Raw genomic sequence first — 15,982 nt, forward strand, 5'->3', positions numbered from 1 at the left:
TAAAAGCAATCAGTCTTAAGTCAACACTGTGAAAGGCAGAGGAACATTTTATCTACATGTTTGGGAATTCAACAGAGTGCAGGGTCTCCCTGAGAACACAGAGGCAGAAAGCAGGCCAGTGAACAGAGGAGCTCAGGAGGGAGCAGGACCCGTTCAGGGACTGTGGGCACTGACCTGGGCCTGAAGCAGCAGCCTGAGAGCCAATCCGTGTGTCCCTCCCCTGTCAGGAGGATGTTCCCATCGGGGAAGCCCCACGTCTTCCAGAGGTGGTCATCGCCGCCGGTGAGCACGATATTCTTCCGGGGGTGTAAAGCCAAGCTGCAGGAGAAGAGAAAGGCAGGTCATGTGCTGTACCAGTTCCATTTCATGGGAAACACGTAAGATCCATTTAAATCAGGGCAATAGAGTCTGATTCTGGGTGGACTGAGCAAACAGTGATATTTCTAAGCTCATGAGAATTCAAAATACATCCTGTGGAGATGAGCTGCTGCTGCTGAAGAAAAAAGAACAGGACTGATTTCTGTGAAACCAGAAAACAGAATTGTTTTCACACTCTCTTGAAGTTCCACTTAACACTCAAACAACGCTTTTAAATACTTTGTTAGGTTATGTTCTAACAAACATGCAAGTGGATAACAAGCTACACCAACATGATTAACATTCCCACTTACCCAAAATAATTTCAAAACGCACCGATGTCAGTCTGTCCCCACTTGTACCCACAGGTGTAAAGTCTCCTACCACTGTGAAAAACTCAAATGATAATTACAGTCCAGGAGCTACAGTTGTTGCCAGCACTTTAGAGCCCATTCACTCGGACTAGGTCAGAAAATTCATTTCAATTCTGTACTCAAAATGTGTTCCATGTTTTCATTTTTAATATGTGGCACGCTGCGATGTAATGGAAATCATACACTTAACATGCCCATAGACTGAAAACTCAGTTTATTTTTGATTTAGCAACTGCAGTGCAGCTTAAAATGGATCCAGGGAAGAAAATCAATCTGTTGGAAAGATAACCAGCAGTGTATTTCATATGGATTTGGTTATTTGATTTAAATCATTGTAATGCCTTACTATTTGTTGAACATCAAAAAGTTCTAGTAGTTGACTTTAGTCCCAGGAGTGGCTTATTTAGACAGATTAAATCTGGAATTCAGAGTCAAACTGCAATAATGGGGAGAAGAATCACAACCTGTGTGTGCACCTATTTCAGCTGTGCATCGGGGCCGACAGGTCGGAGAGAAAAACACTTATTAAAGCAGAATGAGAGGAGAGAGAGACAATGCTAAGCACCCAAATGGGAAGAAAAAGAGAGGACTTAGAAGGCACAACATCATAAAAACCTCTTTTTTATTAGTACCTTTCTCCTGCACTCAAATTATTTCATAAAATTCCTAAACCAGAACCACAGCATCTACTATACTGGGAAAAATAATTCCCTCTATCAAATCCATGCTAAAATATATTTATGTCAACTAGAATTTCATCAGAAAACATCTATTCTTGCAGTTTAATGCCCAGCCTAGGAAGATTCCTACAGACTCATCAGTTGAATCCATCTGCTCGAGCGAGGAGCCTGGGATTTACTCATTCCCCACTTTCTTAGAAAAAAAAATGCTTTCTATCTTCTTCTAAAGAGGATAAACTTCCTCTGCATTTATAGGAAAAAAGAGAAGGAGGCAATGATGCTATTTAAATTCTCCAGAGATGCATAGAGAGCAGTTGTATCACTCAGATTGGCCACAGCAGATATCTAGAGGAGCAAGGGGGGAACAGAGATAAAAGGAGAGAATTAAAGGCTGAGAGAAGGCACCAGTGGCCTGCAAATTACAGGACGAGAAGAGCTGTCCCAGAATCCCTCTATACAGAGACCTCTGAAGCACCAACAACCCCACTGCTGCTAGCTGCATGTGCACACAGCTGACATTTTTCTCTTAACCTGCTTCAGACACTTCAGATCCCCTCCAGATATTTCTGCTCTTAGTGGGGGCTGTTGTGAAGCCTTTCCATTAGCTCTCTTACATTCTTCCTAAAGATCTTCCTCCTCAGTTTCCAAGTTGCATTATACAGCCTTAGGATCACTTTCAGGTCACCTTTCATGCAGAGGAAATTTTACCTGGTGTCTTCCTCCAGACCCTGACTCCTCCTGGACAATCCTTACACCCTGGCCAGGCTGCAGCTGCGCTCTCATCCATCCTGCCTCAGCTCCCAGGAACATTCTGCCTACCCTCAACCCTCCCAACACACTTCCAGTCCAGCTTCCGAAATGCCCAAACTTCTACAGTGACCAGACATTCCTATGGAGCTTTAGGAAAATCCAGAAAGGGAATTTCATATGGAAGAAAATACCTTGCTGTCTGTACGAAGGCTGCAAATTTGTTTTTCACAATCTTTCCTTTAAATTGCAGAGCTTTTGTAAAATGCTGCTGCTGTCCAATGTTTTTCTTCCTCCATGCCATTTTTACAGGCACACAGTGAACACCATTTAATTAACAGCAAATTTGTGACACAACTGCTGTTGAGCTGCTTCTGAGAAAGGGAAGCCCATTCATCCAAAAGGCATTCTATATGCAGCATTAATTAGGCACCCTTGTCTTCATTTCTGGCAATCCAGCATTGTATAGATTTTTGCTTCATCTCTGTTCACAGGGTCTAATTATTTCCAGCACAGAAGACTTTGGGTGGATTGGAATGGAAATCAATAATGGAACATGTGTGATAGGAACATTAGTTTTCTCCTCCTCCTCCTTCGGGATAAAGTGGGATCAGTGGAGACAGCCAAGGGAAAAAAAACAAACCCAACAAAAAAACCCTCTTGGAGATTTGCTGCTGTTGAGTATATAAATACCCTTGTTTACACAACTCTCTCTGGCATTATAAGACATTCTCATCTCTTCAGCACTTGCCATGGTAGATATATAGTACTCCCAGTAATTTGCTTTCAAAACAATCATCGATTATTTTAATTTATTTTGACTGAGCCATAAATAAAAATACAGTTTCTTCAGATGCAAAATACTTTCAGTCAGAGGATGTTCCACACTTGACCACATCACACAAAATCAACCTTCAGGTCAAAAAGAGCTGCACACAGAGCTGCCAGGGGAACATCAGCTGGGTGTTTAATACAGCCACTGACTGGAGGGAGGGCAGATCTCAGATCCATGTGGAGAAAAACCTCCTGGCACCAGGGTTTCTGAAACACTGGAACCAATGTGCCATGGCCAGCCTGTTCTCCCAGCTCCCAGCACACCCTCAGCTATTACCCAGGTGGATGGGTTCCATCATGGTTAGGAGAGGGACTGGTCATTCCACACACAACACTGACACTGCTTGGATGCGAAAGAAAAACCTAACCTAAATTGTCTCAAAATTAGGCACTGAGAGAATGAAAAATATAAAATTAATGACCAGACTAGTACTCCTAAGTGACTTATCCAGCCTCACTCTGTGGCAGAAACAAGGACAAAATCCAGTTTTCTATGGTTTCACATACAGGATTTATACAGAAAAATATGTTCTCAATATAGACAGCATTCAGCTGCCAAATTCTGATACAGCATTGTACTGAATGCTGCTTGTGATACATAATTTTTAGAACTTCATGATTTGATCAAATTTATTTGCATTCCTGGGTACTGGCAAAGAGGTTTCTTGTTAATGCCAGTAGCTGCTTTCAGATGAGAAAGCTCTTCTGCTGCATTTCTTGTTCCAAAATATGAGAGCAGCAGAGTTCCTGCAAGATTAAAAAAAGCCTCAAATGCATTTTTCCTAGTGACAGAAAGATTTCAGCCAACATTTTCTTACATAAAAAAAAAAATCAGCCCTGCCCACCATACCTAGCACAGGAAATTTTGGGCTGAGCAGTCATATTTGGGTGAAGTTACAACTGGCTGAAAAACCTTGGTTTTATGGTGGAAACTGCTGGGAAATTGCTGATATTTCTTTCTCTGCCATCAAGGTGGTTTTGGAGGCAAGGACATGACACGCACTGAATTCCAGAGGACTGATATTGGTTACAGCCTCAGACAAGACTAAATATATATAAATAAGAGGGCATCAACAGCCCTACTGAAATCTGTGATATTGTTCACATGTGCATACTTTGTTATATTGCTGGAGTGTGCCCTAAAAATCTACAGAGTTTGTAAAAACCGACATTTTATTCCAGGCCTGATTTTGCTGGACATGAGCCAGTTGTGCTGAGACGAAGGACAAATTAACCAGAGCATTAGGAACAGTTCCTGTGGCAATGCATGTGTGAAATGCATAACCTAACCACGCTTTCCCACCTCTGAGCTGCCACCAAGGTGCTCCCAGTCACCTTTGGGCTGCCACTCAGCTCCTGCCACCCAGCTTGGGGCCAGGAACAGCTGCTGGGTGTCTGTGGGATTGATGCCTTAAGTTTTAGCTTTCAAATATTCAGATTTGTACTGCATTAGAATATAAGTCTGAACTTCATATAAAGCGTTAGCAAGTTCTCCTCACAGTTTAGACGAAACAATCCTTTTCCAGCCTGAGAACCAAGGACACCGTCACAGTTTAGGCCCAAAAAGTAAAAGCAGTGAATTGAGGAGAGCAAACTGAGAGGATGGGACTTCACAACCTGGAGCTGTAATTGGACACTTAACCCCAATATGGAAATGGACCAAAACTTATAAAAATGTGAAAACTCGTGACTTGGGGTCCATCTTGGGGTGAGCCACAGCCGGGCTCTTGTACTGCCCAAGGTGTATCCATTGAAGGCCTTTTAATAAACACCTACTAACTCTGTCTAGCCTCTGCTCCAGGCAGCCTCTTTAGGGATCAGGATGGCCACTGCTCCCTCACACCCACGCTCCAAGGCTCTCACTGCAAACAGGGTCAGCCCACACGTGTAGCGCAGGTGAAGGAGCAGGGCCCACACGGCACAGATGGAGTCAGGGCCCATCTTCCCCTCACGGCGGGCTGAGGGGCGCCAGCGGCGGCCATGGAAATTCCCTCGCCTCCGGAGGGGAAATGGAGTGCCAGAAAACACAGAGATCACCCTTTGCTGCAGCACGTCCCTTATTTCCCTCCTTACCTTGGTGATGGTGGCTGGGGACGAGGAAAACCAAGGGGAAAACCAAGGTGAGCAGCAGCACTCCGAGGGCAGCAGGGGCGGCTCCGGCCGCTGCCCCACAGAGCCACGGAGCCCCTCGGCCACACCGAGAGGCCTCGGGAAAAAGGGGCCAAGGAAAGGGGACACGCTGCCAGACAAACGCTCTCAGCTAAGATTAACCTGCCAAGAAATTCAAACTAAACACTGCACAACAGCCTAATCAATCATTTTGCCTGTTGCAACACATCCTCTCTCTAATATAGTCGTTTTTACCACCTTTTTTATCTTGGCTTGAGTTACCTGATCTCACCTGACAGCGTTCTTCAGTAATAATTATAACCCTGACATTTAATTCAGCATTTTATTATGCAACCGTAGCATAACTGAATAGCTTGCATTCCTGTTTGAGGTCTTAGAATTTATCTTTTCTTGACAAAAATGGAAGAGGGGAAAAACACTTTCAATAGAGAAAATAAGAGCTAAAACATACAAAAAAAAAATGGATAAAGAAAAAAACCCACCAAACCATTAAAGAACATAAAAAGTGGGAAATACTCAGAGCACAAAGCTTCTATCTTTTGTTTCATTTATGCAAATGCCCATCTGGAAGTCAGCGATAGATCCCAGTCACAGCAATATTAAAAAACCCTGTCCTGTCTGGTGAAATTGCTGGCTGCTTCCCAAGCTCCTATGACTCAGGGTTTGGGAGGAAGAAAACTTGCTAGAATCTTGATATACCTGAAGTTAACCTTCTAGCCTGGCCAGCAGACCTTGGTACATCCTAGAAAATAATGAGGAGACAGTCTTCCAGAGACTTGAACTTGCATCTCCAGAGGCCAAGCAACTTCCAAACTCACAGTCGAGTTTATGTGCATATTCTAGTCCCCATGCACACAGAATCTTGATTCCCAGCTGTAGAGCAGCAGCAAACATATTTATTGCTGTGAAGTGGAATAAATTCACACACTTTCTAACTTGGCAAACCCAGTTCTCCTCTCAAAAAGAAACAACTTCAGGAAGTGGACTCTCCCTACAATATAAAGTGCCTTCAAAAATAATTGTATTAAACACATCACTCTAAGTCCCTGATACAGACACGGCTGTGATAAATTCAGAACATCCATTTTGTAGTGTTCTCTGATCACTTTCTGTTTATCCACTCCATGAGCAATTATCAAAATGCATCAATTTAACTGAGTGTTGTAACCTACCCAGGTTTTACTGCATTAGATGTGACCGTGTACATGCTGTGCCAATATAAAACCATCTTCTTCTTAACAACAAAGTTTGGCCCTGGATCAAATCTGAGAAAAAGTCAAAATTATGCTGTTGATTCACATGTGTTTTCAGAGGTCCCATCCTTTAAAGACACATGCATATTCCTGAATTGTGCAGTACCAGGAATAGTGCCAACTGCACAGCATATTAACTTAAAAACATCCATAATCTTGTTTAAGATTGGCTCCTTAATCACATCAGGGTAAAAAGGTTTTTCTAGAACCTATGTAATAACATACAAAGTGTTTATTACGGCATTATAGTCTTGTGTACTGTAAACCTCTGCACCCTAACATTAGGCTTTTTATCTAGAATGTCTGTAAATAACAACAGGCGTTAATCTAAATTACTTCTTAGAGAATCTTTACTTATTAATTCCTTTGATTGTGCTTACAAGGTTGTTGATAATTACTGCTGGCCACAGGAAAAAAAACCAAAAACATTTAGTCTACAGTATCAGCTGTTACACATTCCAGAGACAGCTCCCTTCTAACCTGCCTTAAAAGAGCAGCAGGCAAGGAACAAACTTTCCTCCAAACAGAGAACCACTGTTTATTTTCAGTGCAAAATCTAGGGGTGGGGCTTGGCTTCATTTTTAAATCTATTGACATTGTCATGAAGTTTAGATGCTGACAAAGCTGTGAACAGAAAAAGAGATCAAGTAGTTGGGGTATTTTTGGTGAGACTGAGGGTGCTATTAAAGAAACCAACTAACTCAGGAGCTGCTTGCTGGAACTGTAGCTCACAAGCTCTTATTTAATATGTATTTGAATCAATTTTTCAAGCTTAGTCAACTTATTAGGAAAGCAGCATACTTTAGGGAGAAATAATTAAGCCAAAAGCAAAAAGAATGAGAGTAGCAACAAACAAGTAGATGCAATTAAAAAGTTAAAACATTGACATCCTTTCCTAATAGCTTTCCTCTGGAGTGAAAGCTGCACGTCTGTGCCTGAAATGATTTATGCCATGATTCACACTGCCCATCACTCACCTTTTACTATCCCTTCATGAAAAATGCTACATCACTCTTTTAGGGAAACGCAGCCCCCTAGGATTATTAAATCTCAGCATCCAAAATAGCACTGCAACGAGATTAGCTGGGATCTGCAGCCTCTGGAAGCCAGCTCCGGAAAGGATTGCAGCTCTCAGGACAACTGCAGAGCAGCAGGGGAGAGACACAGAAACAGGGTCAGCCCACGGGCAAAGCCTGGCAAAGGAAGTGCCCCTGTGGGTTTTGTGGGTTTTCACACTGCACCTCTGCCTGTGAACCACTTCAGAGAAGCAAAGGGAAAGGCAATGTTGGCAAACTTGCCAAAAACTTTCCCTACAACACATCCCTGTTGCCTCCATTTTTGTCCTGTGCATTAGGTACTTGTTGGGTAGAAAGATAATGGCTGGGCTTCCTTTGGAATGAAAGGCACTGCTTTTCTAAAAGGCTATTCTACCTTGACCAGCTTGAAAAGATGCAGATTGCTTTCACAAAAGCTTCCACCTGTGGCCTGGTTTGAATTAGTTTCCATCATTACTGGTAGCAATTCCAAGTCTTCTGTTGCATGGCAGCTTTCCCACAGATGATTAGGAGCAGTGTTGTGGTATAAAAGAGTTTGGAAGAAAAAGTACTTGAAACTTGCCAGTTGGTAAATTCTGTTAAATTATCAAGGTTGATAAAGGAAAATATATAAAAATATAATTTGCAATTAAAGCATCAAATTAACTCAGATTTCTGAATTAATAAGAAACCAGAGCATTACTTTTCAAGGTCATTTAACTGCCAGTGTTTCTTTCTCACTTTTGGAGGCAGAGAAGGGTTTAATACTCTGTGCTTTATTTCACTATTGTAATGCTGAAAAATGCTTCCATCAACAGAATTAATGGAAACTCTTGTGGGAAGAAAGATACATAAATAAATAGTTTCTTCACAGTTAGACTAAGAGGCAAAGTCAGCAGCTGTGAATCGTGTTCTTCCTCTGGTGACTCTGTAACCAGGTGTATGTGTATGAGAGAGAAATGGATTTTGGCTTCAGAAATTCCCTAGTCCCATGCTCCCAAGTAGCTGCAGCCCCACAAGGCTGTGCTGAGTCTGCCCCATAGGGTAGGAAGCTTTCCCCACTAAAAGCAGCTATTCCACTTTTCCAGGACATTTCAAGAGACAAATTTTTCAAGTTGTTAATTTTACTCTCATCTCCTGCACAGAGCTACAGACACATGTGCTGAAAGGCATCACCTCGTCCACCTTGGGCTCACAAAGGTACAACCAGCATAGATTTGTATAATTTTTCTTGAAAAAATACCTTTTACAACAGCTCTAGGTGGCTTTTTCTGGGGTTCAGGCTTCAAAAAGTGTTTTGTAAAACACAGCCCTCATCACTGTGAGTGCAAATAGCAAAATATTTCCCTTAATTTTTCACTCAGGAATATGGAGAAAGTTTCCCTCTTCCTTTTGTCTTAAAATCTTTATATAACAGATGGTTGTTACTAACATTGTCTTAACTTAGGCAGTTTTCCAGAGGCTTTTTAGGAGTCATAACCAAACATGGATACAGCATGTCAACTCAGACCTCACCAGCCCTAATCTGGAGTAATTACCCAACATTACAGACACAGCATCCCTCTTCACACATTCCAGAATTAATTTCCTTAGTTTGCAACAGCAGTGTACTGTAGACCTTGTTACCTGTTTTTCCTCTTAACAGGTATTGCCTGCCTTGAATTTGTGTATCCAAATTATTTTTCCTAAATATATCATGTGGCACTTCACTTAATTTGAGTTCATCTTCCTGATTTCAGACCATCTCTGCAATTTGCCAAGTTTATTTTGAATTCTGATCTGATACAGAAAAGCATTTTCAGATCCTCACAGCTTGGTGTCATCTGCATACTTTATAAGCTACTCTGTATTCCATCCTCCTCACTGCTAATGAAAACACTGAACAGAACTGATTTCCTAAGCAAATTCCCAAAGTGAAATGCAGCCTGTGGAGTTCAACCAAGAGGTTCCTGGCCCAAGCCACTACACTGGTTTGCATTAAAACCCACCCTTTAGAAAGGAACATAATACATTTTAAAACCCTAAATATAGGAAAAGCCATTTCCTCTGCTAAATTGTTGTGATAGTTAATTATCCTGGTTTATTTCTGTAAAATTTTACTTTAAAATCGGGCCAGCTGCATATTAAACTCTAATTACTACACCAGAGAAAATATCCATAGAAAACACTGACTTAAGAGAATTATAGCCTGACTCTTCCATATTCTACCATATCATTCCTCAGAATTCCTATGGATTAATCTTCACAGGCAGTACGAGTTAAGGATTTCTGCATATTTGGTGAGATTTGAATGCTGTTTTAGGAGAATCAAGTCATATTTCTGTTTGCAGTTCCTGGCTCTGCTATGAAATGATGTACAATCACTCACAGAGAATTATTACCCTCATGGAGACCATGGAATTTCTAGAATGTTTGCTACACAATATTTGTTGTATTTGGCAAATTCTCTTCCCATCTTTCCTCCCCATTTGCTGGGAAATAGGCATTGCAGGGAAGAAAGTAGAAAGCAACGCTCTTCAAAACTGGAAAACAACCTTAGAGAGGCCCAGATCCACAAAATGTATGAAAACTACAAATAGGTCTCAGAATTTCCTTCAACTTCCAGCATGCATAGAGAAAAAGAAATTTGAACAGAAGAAATAGAGACTAATTTTGGGAGACAATTCCAGAGGGGGGAAAAAAACTGAAGGCATATTCCAAGTATTGTTACTTAGAGATTTACATTTTGACAAAGCCCTGAAAATTGGCCACACACAGAACAATCTTCATGGTTGACTCTGCCAGCTGCTGCATATTCCTTCACCTCTTCCTAGACCCATAAATTATAACATGGAAATGTTTATAATGTTTAAGTAAGGTAGTTCTAGCCTTTATAAAGATGCATTAAAGAACCCTGACAGAAGAGTCTGGAATAATAAGAACACTTCCATATAAAAATGACAGCTGGTACTCATGAGTTTCTCTGACACCTATGGGAGCCTTACAGGCAAGCTGCAGGAGTTTTCTGAAAGGAGTTATCTGAAAGGTGTCTTCATTCTGTTTAAATTGTAATGTTTTTCATGACTTACTGATATCTACAAAACAAACCCCTGAAGACTCAAAGTCTTGCAGGCTACAAGTTTTCAATTCAAAGCATATTTGGAATAAAATGTCTTTCCCCGAGTCATATTCCAATTAGAACAATGGGATTCCAGATTTCAGTTTTTAACCTTTGTTAGCACTTTCACCCTCTGCTGCCATTGGCACCACCTTCTGCCATTTACACACCTCAGATTCGTGTTCCAAAGTGGTTCTAAATCTTAGGACAGTCCCAACAAACTAAACATTCTGCTGTGCCATGGATTTAGCCTATTAAGCAGCTGGCTGCTGTCAGCCAAGAATCAGAGTATCCAGAGCTGGGACCCACCAGGACCATGGAGTGAACCCCTGGCCCTGCCCAGGACACCCCAACAATCCCACCCTGCGCCTGACAGCGTTGGCCAGATGCTTCTGGAGCTCTGGCAGCTGTGGGGCTGTGATCATGCCCTGGGGAACCTGTCCGGTGCCTGACCACCCATCCCTTCCCAACATCCAGCCTAAACCTCCCCTGGCAGAGCTTCCTAAACCTCCTGGAACACACTACCATGCTGTGCCAAGACTTTCCAACCCTCCATGACCCTTTTGTTGGGTGGTGTTGTCTCTGCTGAACATTTGAACTCCTGCAAAGACGAAGTTTATGAAAACCACAGAACCTTGCCCACAGCTGAGAAGCTACAGCAGCATTAACCTCAAGGGCTGCCATTTATCCTGCTTCCAAAAATTAGTCTTCATTCTCTTCACTGGGCTGTAGTGAGGAATAAAGATCAGTCTCAACAAATACAGACTTTTAGAACAAAATACAGTCCTGCTTCCAGAGCAGGAAAAAGAGGGACAAAATTGCTGGGAGGCTTCAAGTCATCACTCCCATGGAAAGAAATGTAGAGCCCATTTATAAACACATGTGCAGTTTTCTCATATTCTGTGTGAGACTCAAAAAAGGTGAGAACACCTCAGTTTCATTCTGCCATGACCACTTTGTGTCCCACTGTGTGTGCATTACATACCTGTTGATGAAAGGGAAAAAGCCCATATTCCTACACTGGAGACAAATACAGTCCACAGAAAGTGAAGGACCTCTGAGAATCTGACCAAATACCAAAACCCCACAGATTAATGTGTCTGAAGTAATTTTTTTACACATTTAAACACTAGTGCTTCATTTAAGATGCCAGAGAACTATGAATGAGGAGAGGGCTGCCTGCTTACTTTTGACACGAGAGAGAGAGCAGACTCACAGGGAATGTTGTTATCATGCCATCTATTCTGTAAAAAGCTAAGGATGTCTTAGAGGAAGTGGTGAATGAACTGGGGCACTGCAGCCTGCACCAATCACCCAGCAAAGCCTCACAGACAGACCTCCAAGATTTGGCTCTGATGAAGCACAGGCATGAAGCACAACTCAGATTTTGAGAGTAAGCACATCTGCATTGCTGCATGGCTCTGCCAAGGCAGAGGCTATTTAGTGACCAGGATCTGGCACACTGGGGATGAAAGGTTGCCAACAGCTGCTGCAGAGATGAAATCTCTGGATGAAATGTTGGGATACTCACTGAGTACCTGCACAGGTGATGACTAAGCTGTGAACTTTCCAGCAGTACCTCTGTGTGTGACACCTGCTTACTATCACCAGAAAGACCATCCAAGTTGTTTGCTGGGTTTTTTTTTTCTCTTTAAGTACAAGCTCAAGCTCCTCTCAACTCAAAATATCAGAATATTTTGTATCACTAAAAACAACCCCTTTGTACTAACTGAAACCCAGCAACCTGAAAGCCAATCCTTAATCAGCTTTACCAAAACAGCTGATCAAGTGTAGATGCACATGGCTCTCTCACACATTCTAATTTTAACATCTGTATAATACCATTTACATTTGACCAATATACACTGCAGACCAACCCCCTATCATGCCCAACAGAGCTCACTATTGCTGCAAATTTAAGAACCACAAGGAAGGCGAGAGTGCAACAGAACTCCATAGTCTATTTGTCATAGGAAAAACAATCATCAATATGGTAATTGCAGAAGTGCAAAATGCACTTTAAAGACCAATGCTGGTAATTTTTTATTCCATGGAGTAGGAAAACTAATGAGGCACATCTTAAATTAGTTTAGGGTAATCCTAAAAGCAGTAAATAATGCTTACTATGTAAGTAGTTTAAAGTAGATTGCTTCAAGTGAAAAACAGATAAAACTCCACTCTAACGTTACAGATGCAGAAACAGAGGAATTTAAATCACCATTAAATGGACTATTTTTATTACCATCAATTACCCAAATTTGGCAGAATACTTCACATCACATTAACTCAAATTTAATATGATCCATTTCCTAATTTAAAAAAAAAAAATATATGGCTTTGGGTTCTTTTAAAAAAATCACAAATGAGAATGTCCACTTGACAGAAACACAGAGTTTTAGGGAGCCACTCTATAAAGCTGTAGTCTTCTAAAAGGAGCCTTGTCTGTTCCCTTGCCATGTGGAGTTAAAAAGACACCGATCTCAGCATGAACAGCTTAAGCTCTGTATCCTGAAGTGGCAACAGCACAGACAAAAATCCCCAGAGAGCTGACGCAGAGTCTGGGGCAGTCCTTGGAGTACCAGAGTTCTCCTGCTCAGCTCCCAAAGCACAGGGAGAGGCACCTGAGCTCTCCCTGGAGTTCATAACACCACAAAGGACACATGGAACTCCTTGCTTCCACAGGCCACACCAAAACCATACAAAGGAACATCCAGAGCAACTCCAGGGTTCAGTTCTGCTAAATTACACGGCTTGAAAAAAGAACCAATTCCTGTGGAGCTGTGCTGTCACACAGCCACACCTTTAATGTGCAGCACCTGCCCCAGAACTGGCTCCTCTCCAGGTCTGCTCCAACACTCATTTTTATCCACCACAATCATTTACTAATGATCTTTAAGGTCCCCCCCAACCCTAACCTTTCTCTGACTCTCTGATTCCAGCTCCAAAGTGGCCAGCAAGAGGCATGCTTTCAAAAGGCTGTTTGGGATTTCTCCACATCCCAACATATTATTTTCCTTTGCATGTAACAAGGATAGAGTTTTGCAGTGTTCACACTTGAATCCTCCCAGCCAGGTGTTAAAGTTAACGTAATCAATAGAAATCCTTTCTTCATTTAATGAGGCTTGTACAGAGAATTGCTTAGAAGAAAAAAAAATACCATTAAAGTTCATGGGAATTTGGACTGACTTAGTATTTCAACATACAGCTCTGTGCAAACAGTTGCTTAATGTGCTTGATTCTTCCTCTGTAAATGCCACTGATCAGCTCTGTGTGTCCTCCAGCAGGGAAAAAGGAAACAATACCCCATGTCCTATCCCATGAAATAGCTGCACTTTCAGTAATAAAATAGGGATTTATAGAAACATCTACTTTAAACTGTTTTTAAAGCTTCTGAAATATATCTGGTCTGGTTTATTTTACTCCTGCAAACCTGTACAAATAAATGCACTCTGGCTGTTAAGGCTTTACAAGTAAGAAAATGCAGAAGGCAGCTGTACCAAAATATGTCAGTCTGTTAAACCACACCTAAAATCTCTCTTAAAAATAATAAATAAAGCAGATATTACACTTGTACATGTGTATAAAACAGCAGAGCTTTATAATGCTCTATTTAATACTTAGTCCTGCACATATAACAAGCAGAATAGAGGTATTTGGGCTCTTTCTACAAATGCTGGTGTTCCAAATGACAGCAAATATGGAAGAACGTGGATAATTGAGGGGGACACAGAAATGGAGTGTCACTATGCTGCTTTAAAACATGATCCTGAATTGTGCTTTAAGTTCTGGCTGTAAAGAAGTCAAAAGCTTAAGTTACTTGCATAACTTCATGCACACAATTAGCCCCACAAAGCAGAGCTAGACACCAAACTACACCAATTTATTTTGGTGTCAGCAGGATTAATTACATCCTTGTGCTTAACTACTGCCTTGGGTACTTCTGCCACTTGTTCAGAGAGCAGCTGATATCAACCCCAGCACCCAAGAGCCCCCATTCCCAGCTCCCTCCTATCCAGTGAGAAGATATTCAAGTTGTACGTGGTAAAGAAAAAAAAGAGACATTTTATGAACCTGGAAAATCATTCATCTTGCCCTTGTTATTGTGTGTGTTTATATATTAGCAGAGCTTGCTATTGCAGCTGGCCTTCATATTTTATATAATAAAGTAGAATATTGAGCACAAGTATCTGCGTAATTAGCACATCAATCATGTCGCTCTTTAATATAAACCAAGTATTAATTCACATCACCACAGATCCCCTCACCATAACTAACACAAATTATTAATTAGCTAACCACAAACAAAAAATATAGTGCAGGAAACCACTGGAGGTACAGGAATTCCAGCAGTTACAGCTCAGGGAGCACTCACAGGAATGCCCCACTAGCCCAGGTGGGGCAGAGAATTTGCCTAGCATTTCTCAGAGACACACAATTTAAAAAATTTAAATCTCTTTGTTCATATCCACATTGCACACAAACTGTACAAATGTATTTTTCATAACACTTATAGCCAGAGACAGCAAGAGAAGACCATCCTTCCAGTTTTTCCCCACACTATGTAGTGACCTTGTTTAGAGGCCACAAGAACCTCAGGAGATTATTACAGAACTGAAAAGTGGATACCATGCTGAGACATATCTCTCTGAACAATACAACACAGATATCTCTTCCCTAAGGGACATTACAATTTTAAATGTCATTTTCTTACTTTTGTTTCTGAAAAGAACCATCTTCCTCTTTCTGTATCTATTACAGCAAATCTGAATTTCAAGGAAATAGAGGAGCCAGCTCATGAGAAACCATGCAACTTTTCCCCCTGGATCAGAGTATGATCAACTCAGCCAACGTCCCTGTCATATGGTGGTGACATTAGCTCATCCTACAGGATTCAAGCAAGTTTATTGACCCATTCCCCTCTGTATATTTGAAAGAGCTTTCTATTCCATTCAACTTTTAACTCTAAATAAAACCCTTTCTAAAATTTTCCCCAGGTTTTTAGCTTTTGGAAAATTTTATGCCTACATCTGACTCAAAGGACACAGTGGGCATGTCTCTCTTTTCTTTTTATACCTGCTACCATCCCCTGGTCACTAAGCAATGGAAACATTTTTTTTTTTCTTCTCAAAATATAGTGTAAACCAGACCAAAAATCCAGAGCCATGCAGTCAGCTATACAGAAAAATAAATGGAAAAATTCTAAGAAAAGCAATGGCATAAACACTTCTTTGAGGGAAGGAAGGTGAAATCATTTCTATTGATTTAGCCAGCATGATTTAGGCAAATATTATTCCAAAACTTATTTATACTAGGAAGATGACAAATGGTAAAACTCTCCCCTTTAAAGCATTTATCTGCAATGGCCATTAAAGCTCGGTGGCTCTGAGTCCACAGGCACAAAACCCTTTCCTTCCCCTTCCATGTGCCATGGCAGAGCCCTGGAGATGGCTGTGGCCCTGGCATGTGCAGGGGAATT

At 41.3% G+C, this 15,982-nt stretch overlaps 1 protein-coding gene across 3 annotated transcripts in view; it reads right to left on the bottom strand.

The window, feature by feature from the left end:
• Nucleotides 1-15,982, bottom strand: part of SPAG16 (sperm associated antigen 16) — a 370,003-nt gene that overhangs the window by 193,208 nt on the left and 160,813 nt on the right. For all 3 annotated transcript variants that reach the window (XM_041460215.1, XM_041460214.1, XM_041460213.1), the window contains one exon: nucleotides 175-318. In XM_041460215.1, coding sequence (XP_041316149.1) covers nucleotides 175-318 — 144 coding nt within the window. The remainder of the gene's footprint in view (nucleotides 1-174; nucleotides 319-15,982) is intronic.

This window comes from Pyrgilauda ruficollis, unplaced genomic scaffold, assembly GCF_017590135.1.
Source record: "Pyrgilauda ruficollis isolate IOZ18807 unplaced genomic scaffold, ASM1759013v1 scaffold140, whole genome shotgun sequence".
Lineage (NCBI taxonomy): Eukaryota > Metazoa > Chordata > Aves > Passeriformes > Passeridae > Pyrgilauda > Pyrgilauda ruficollis.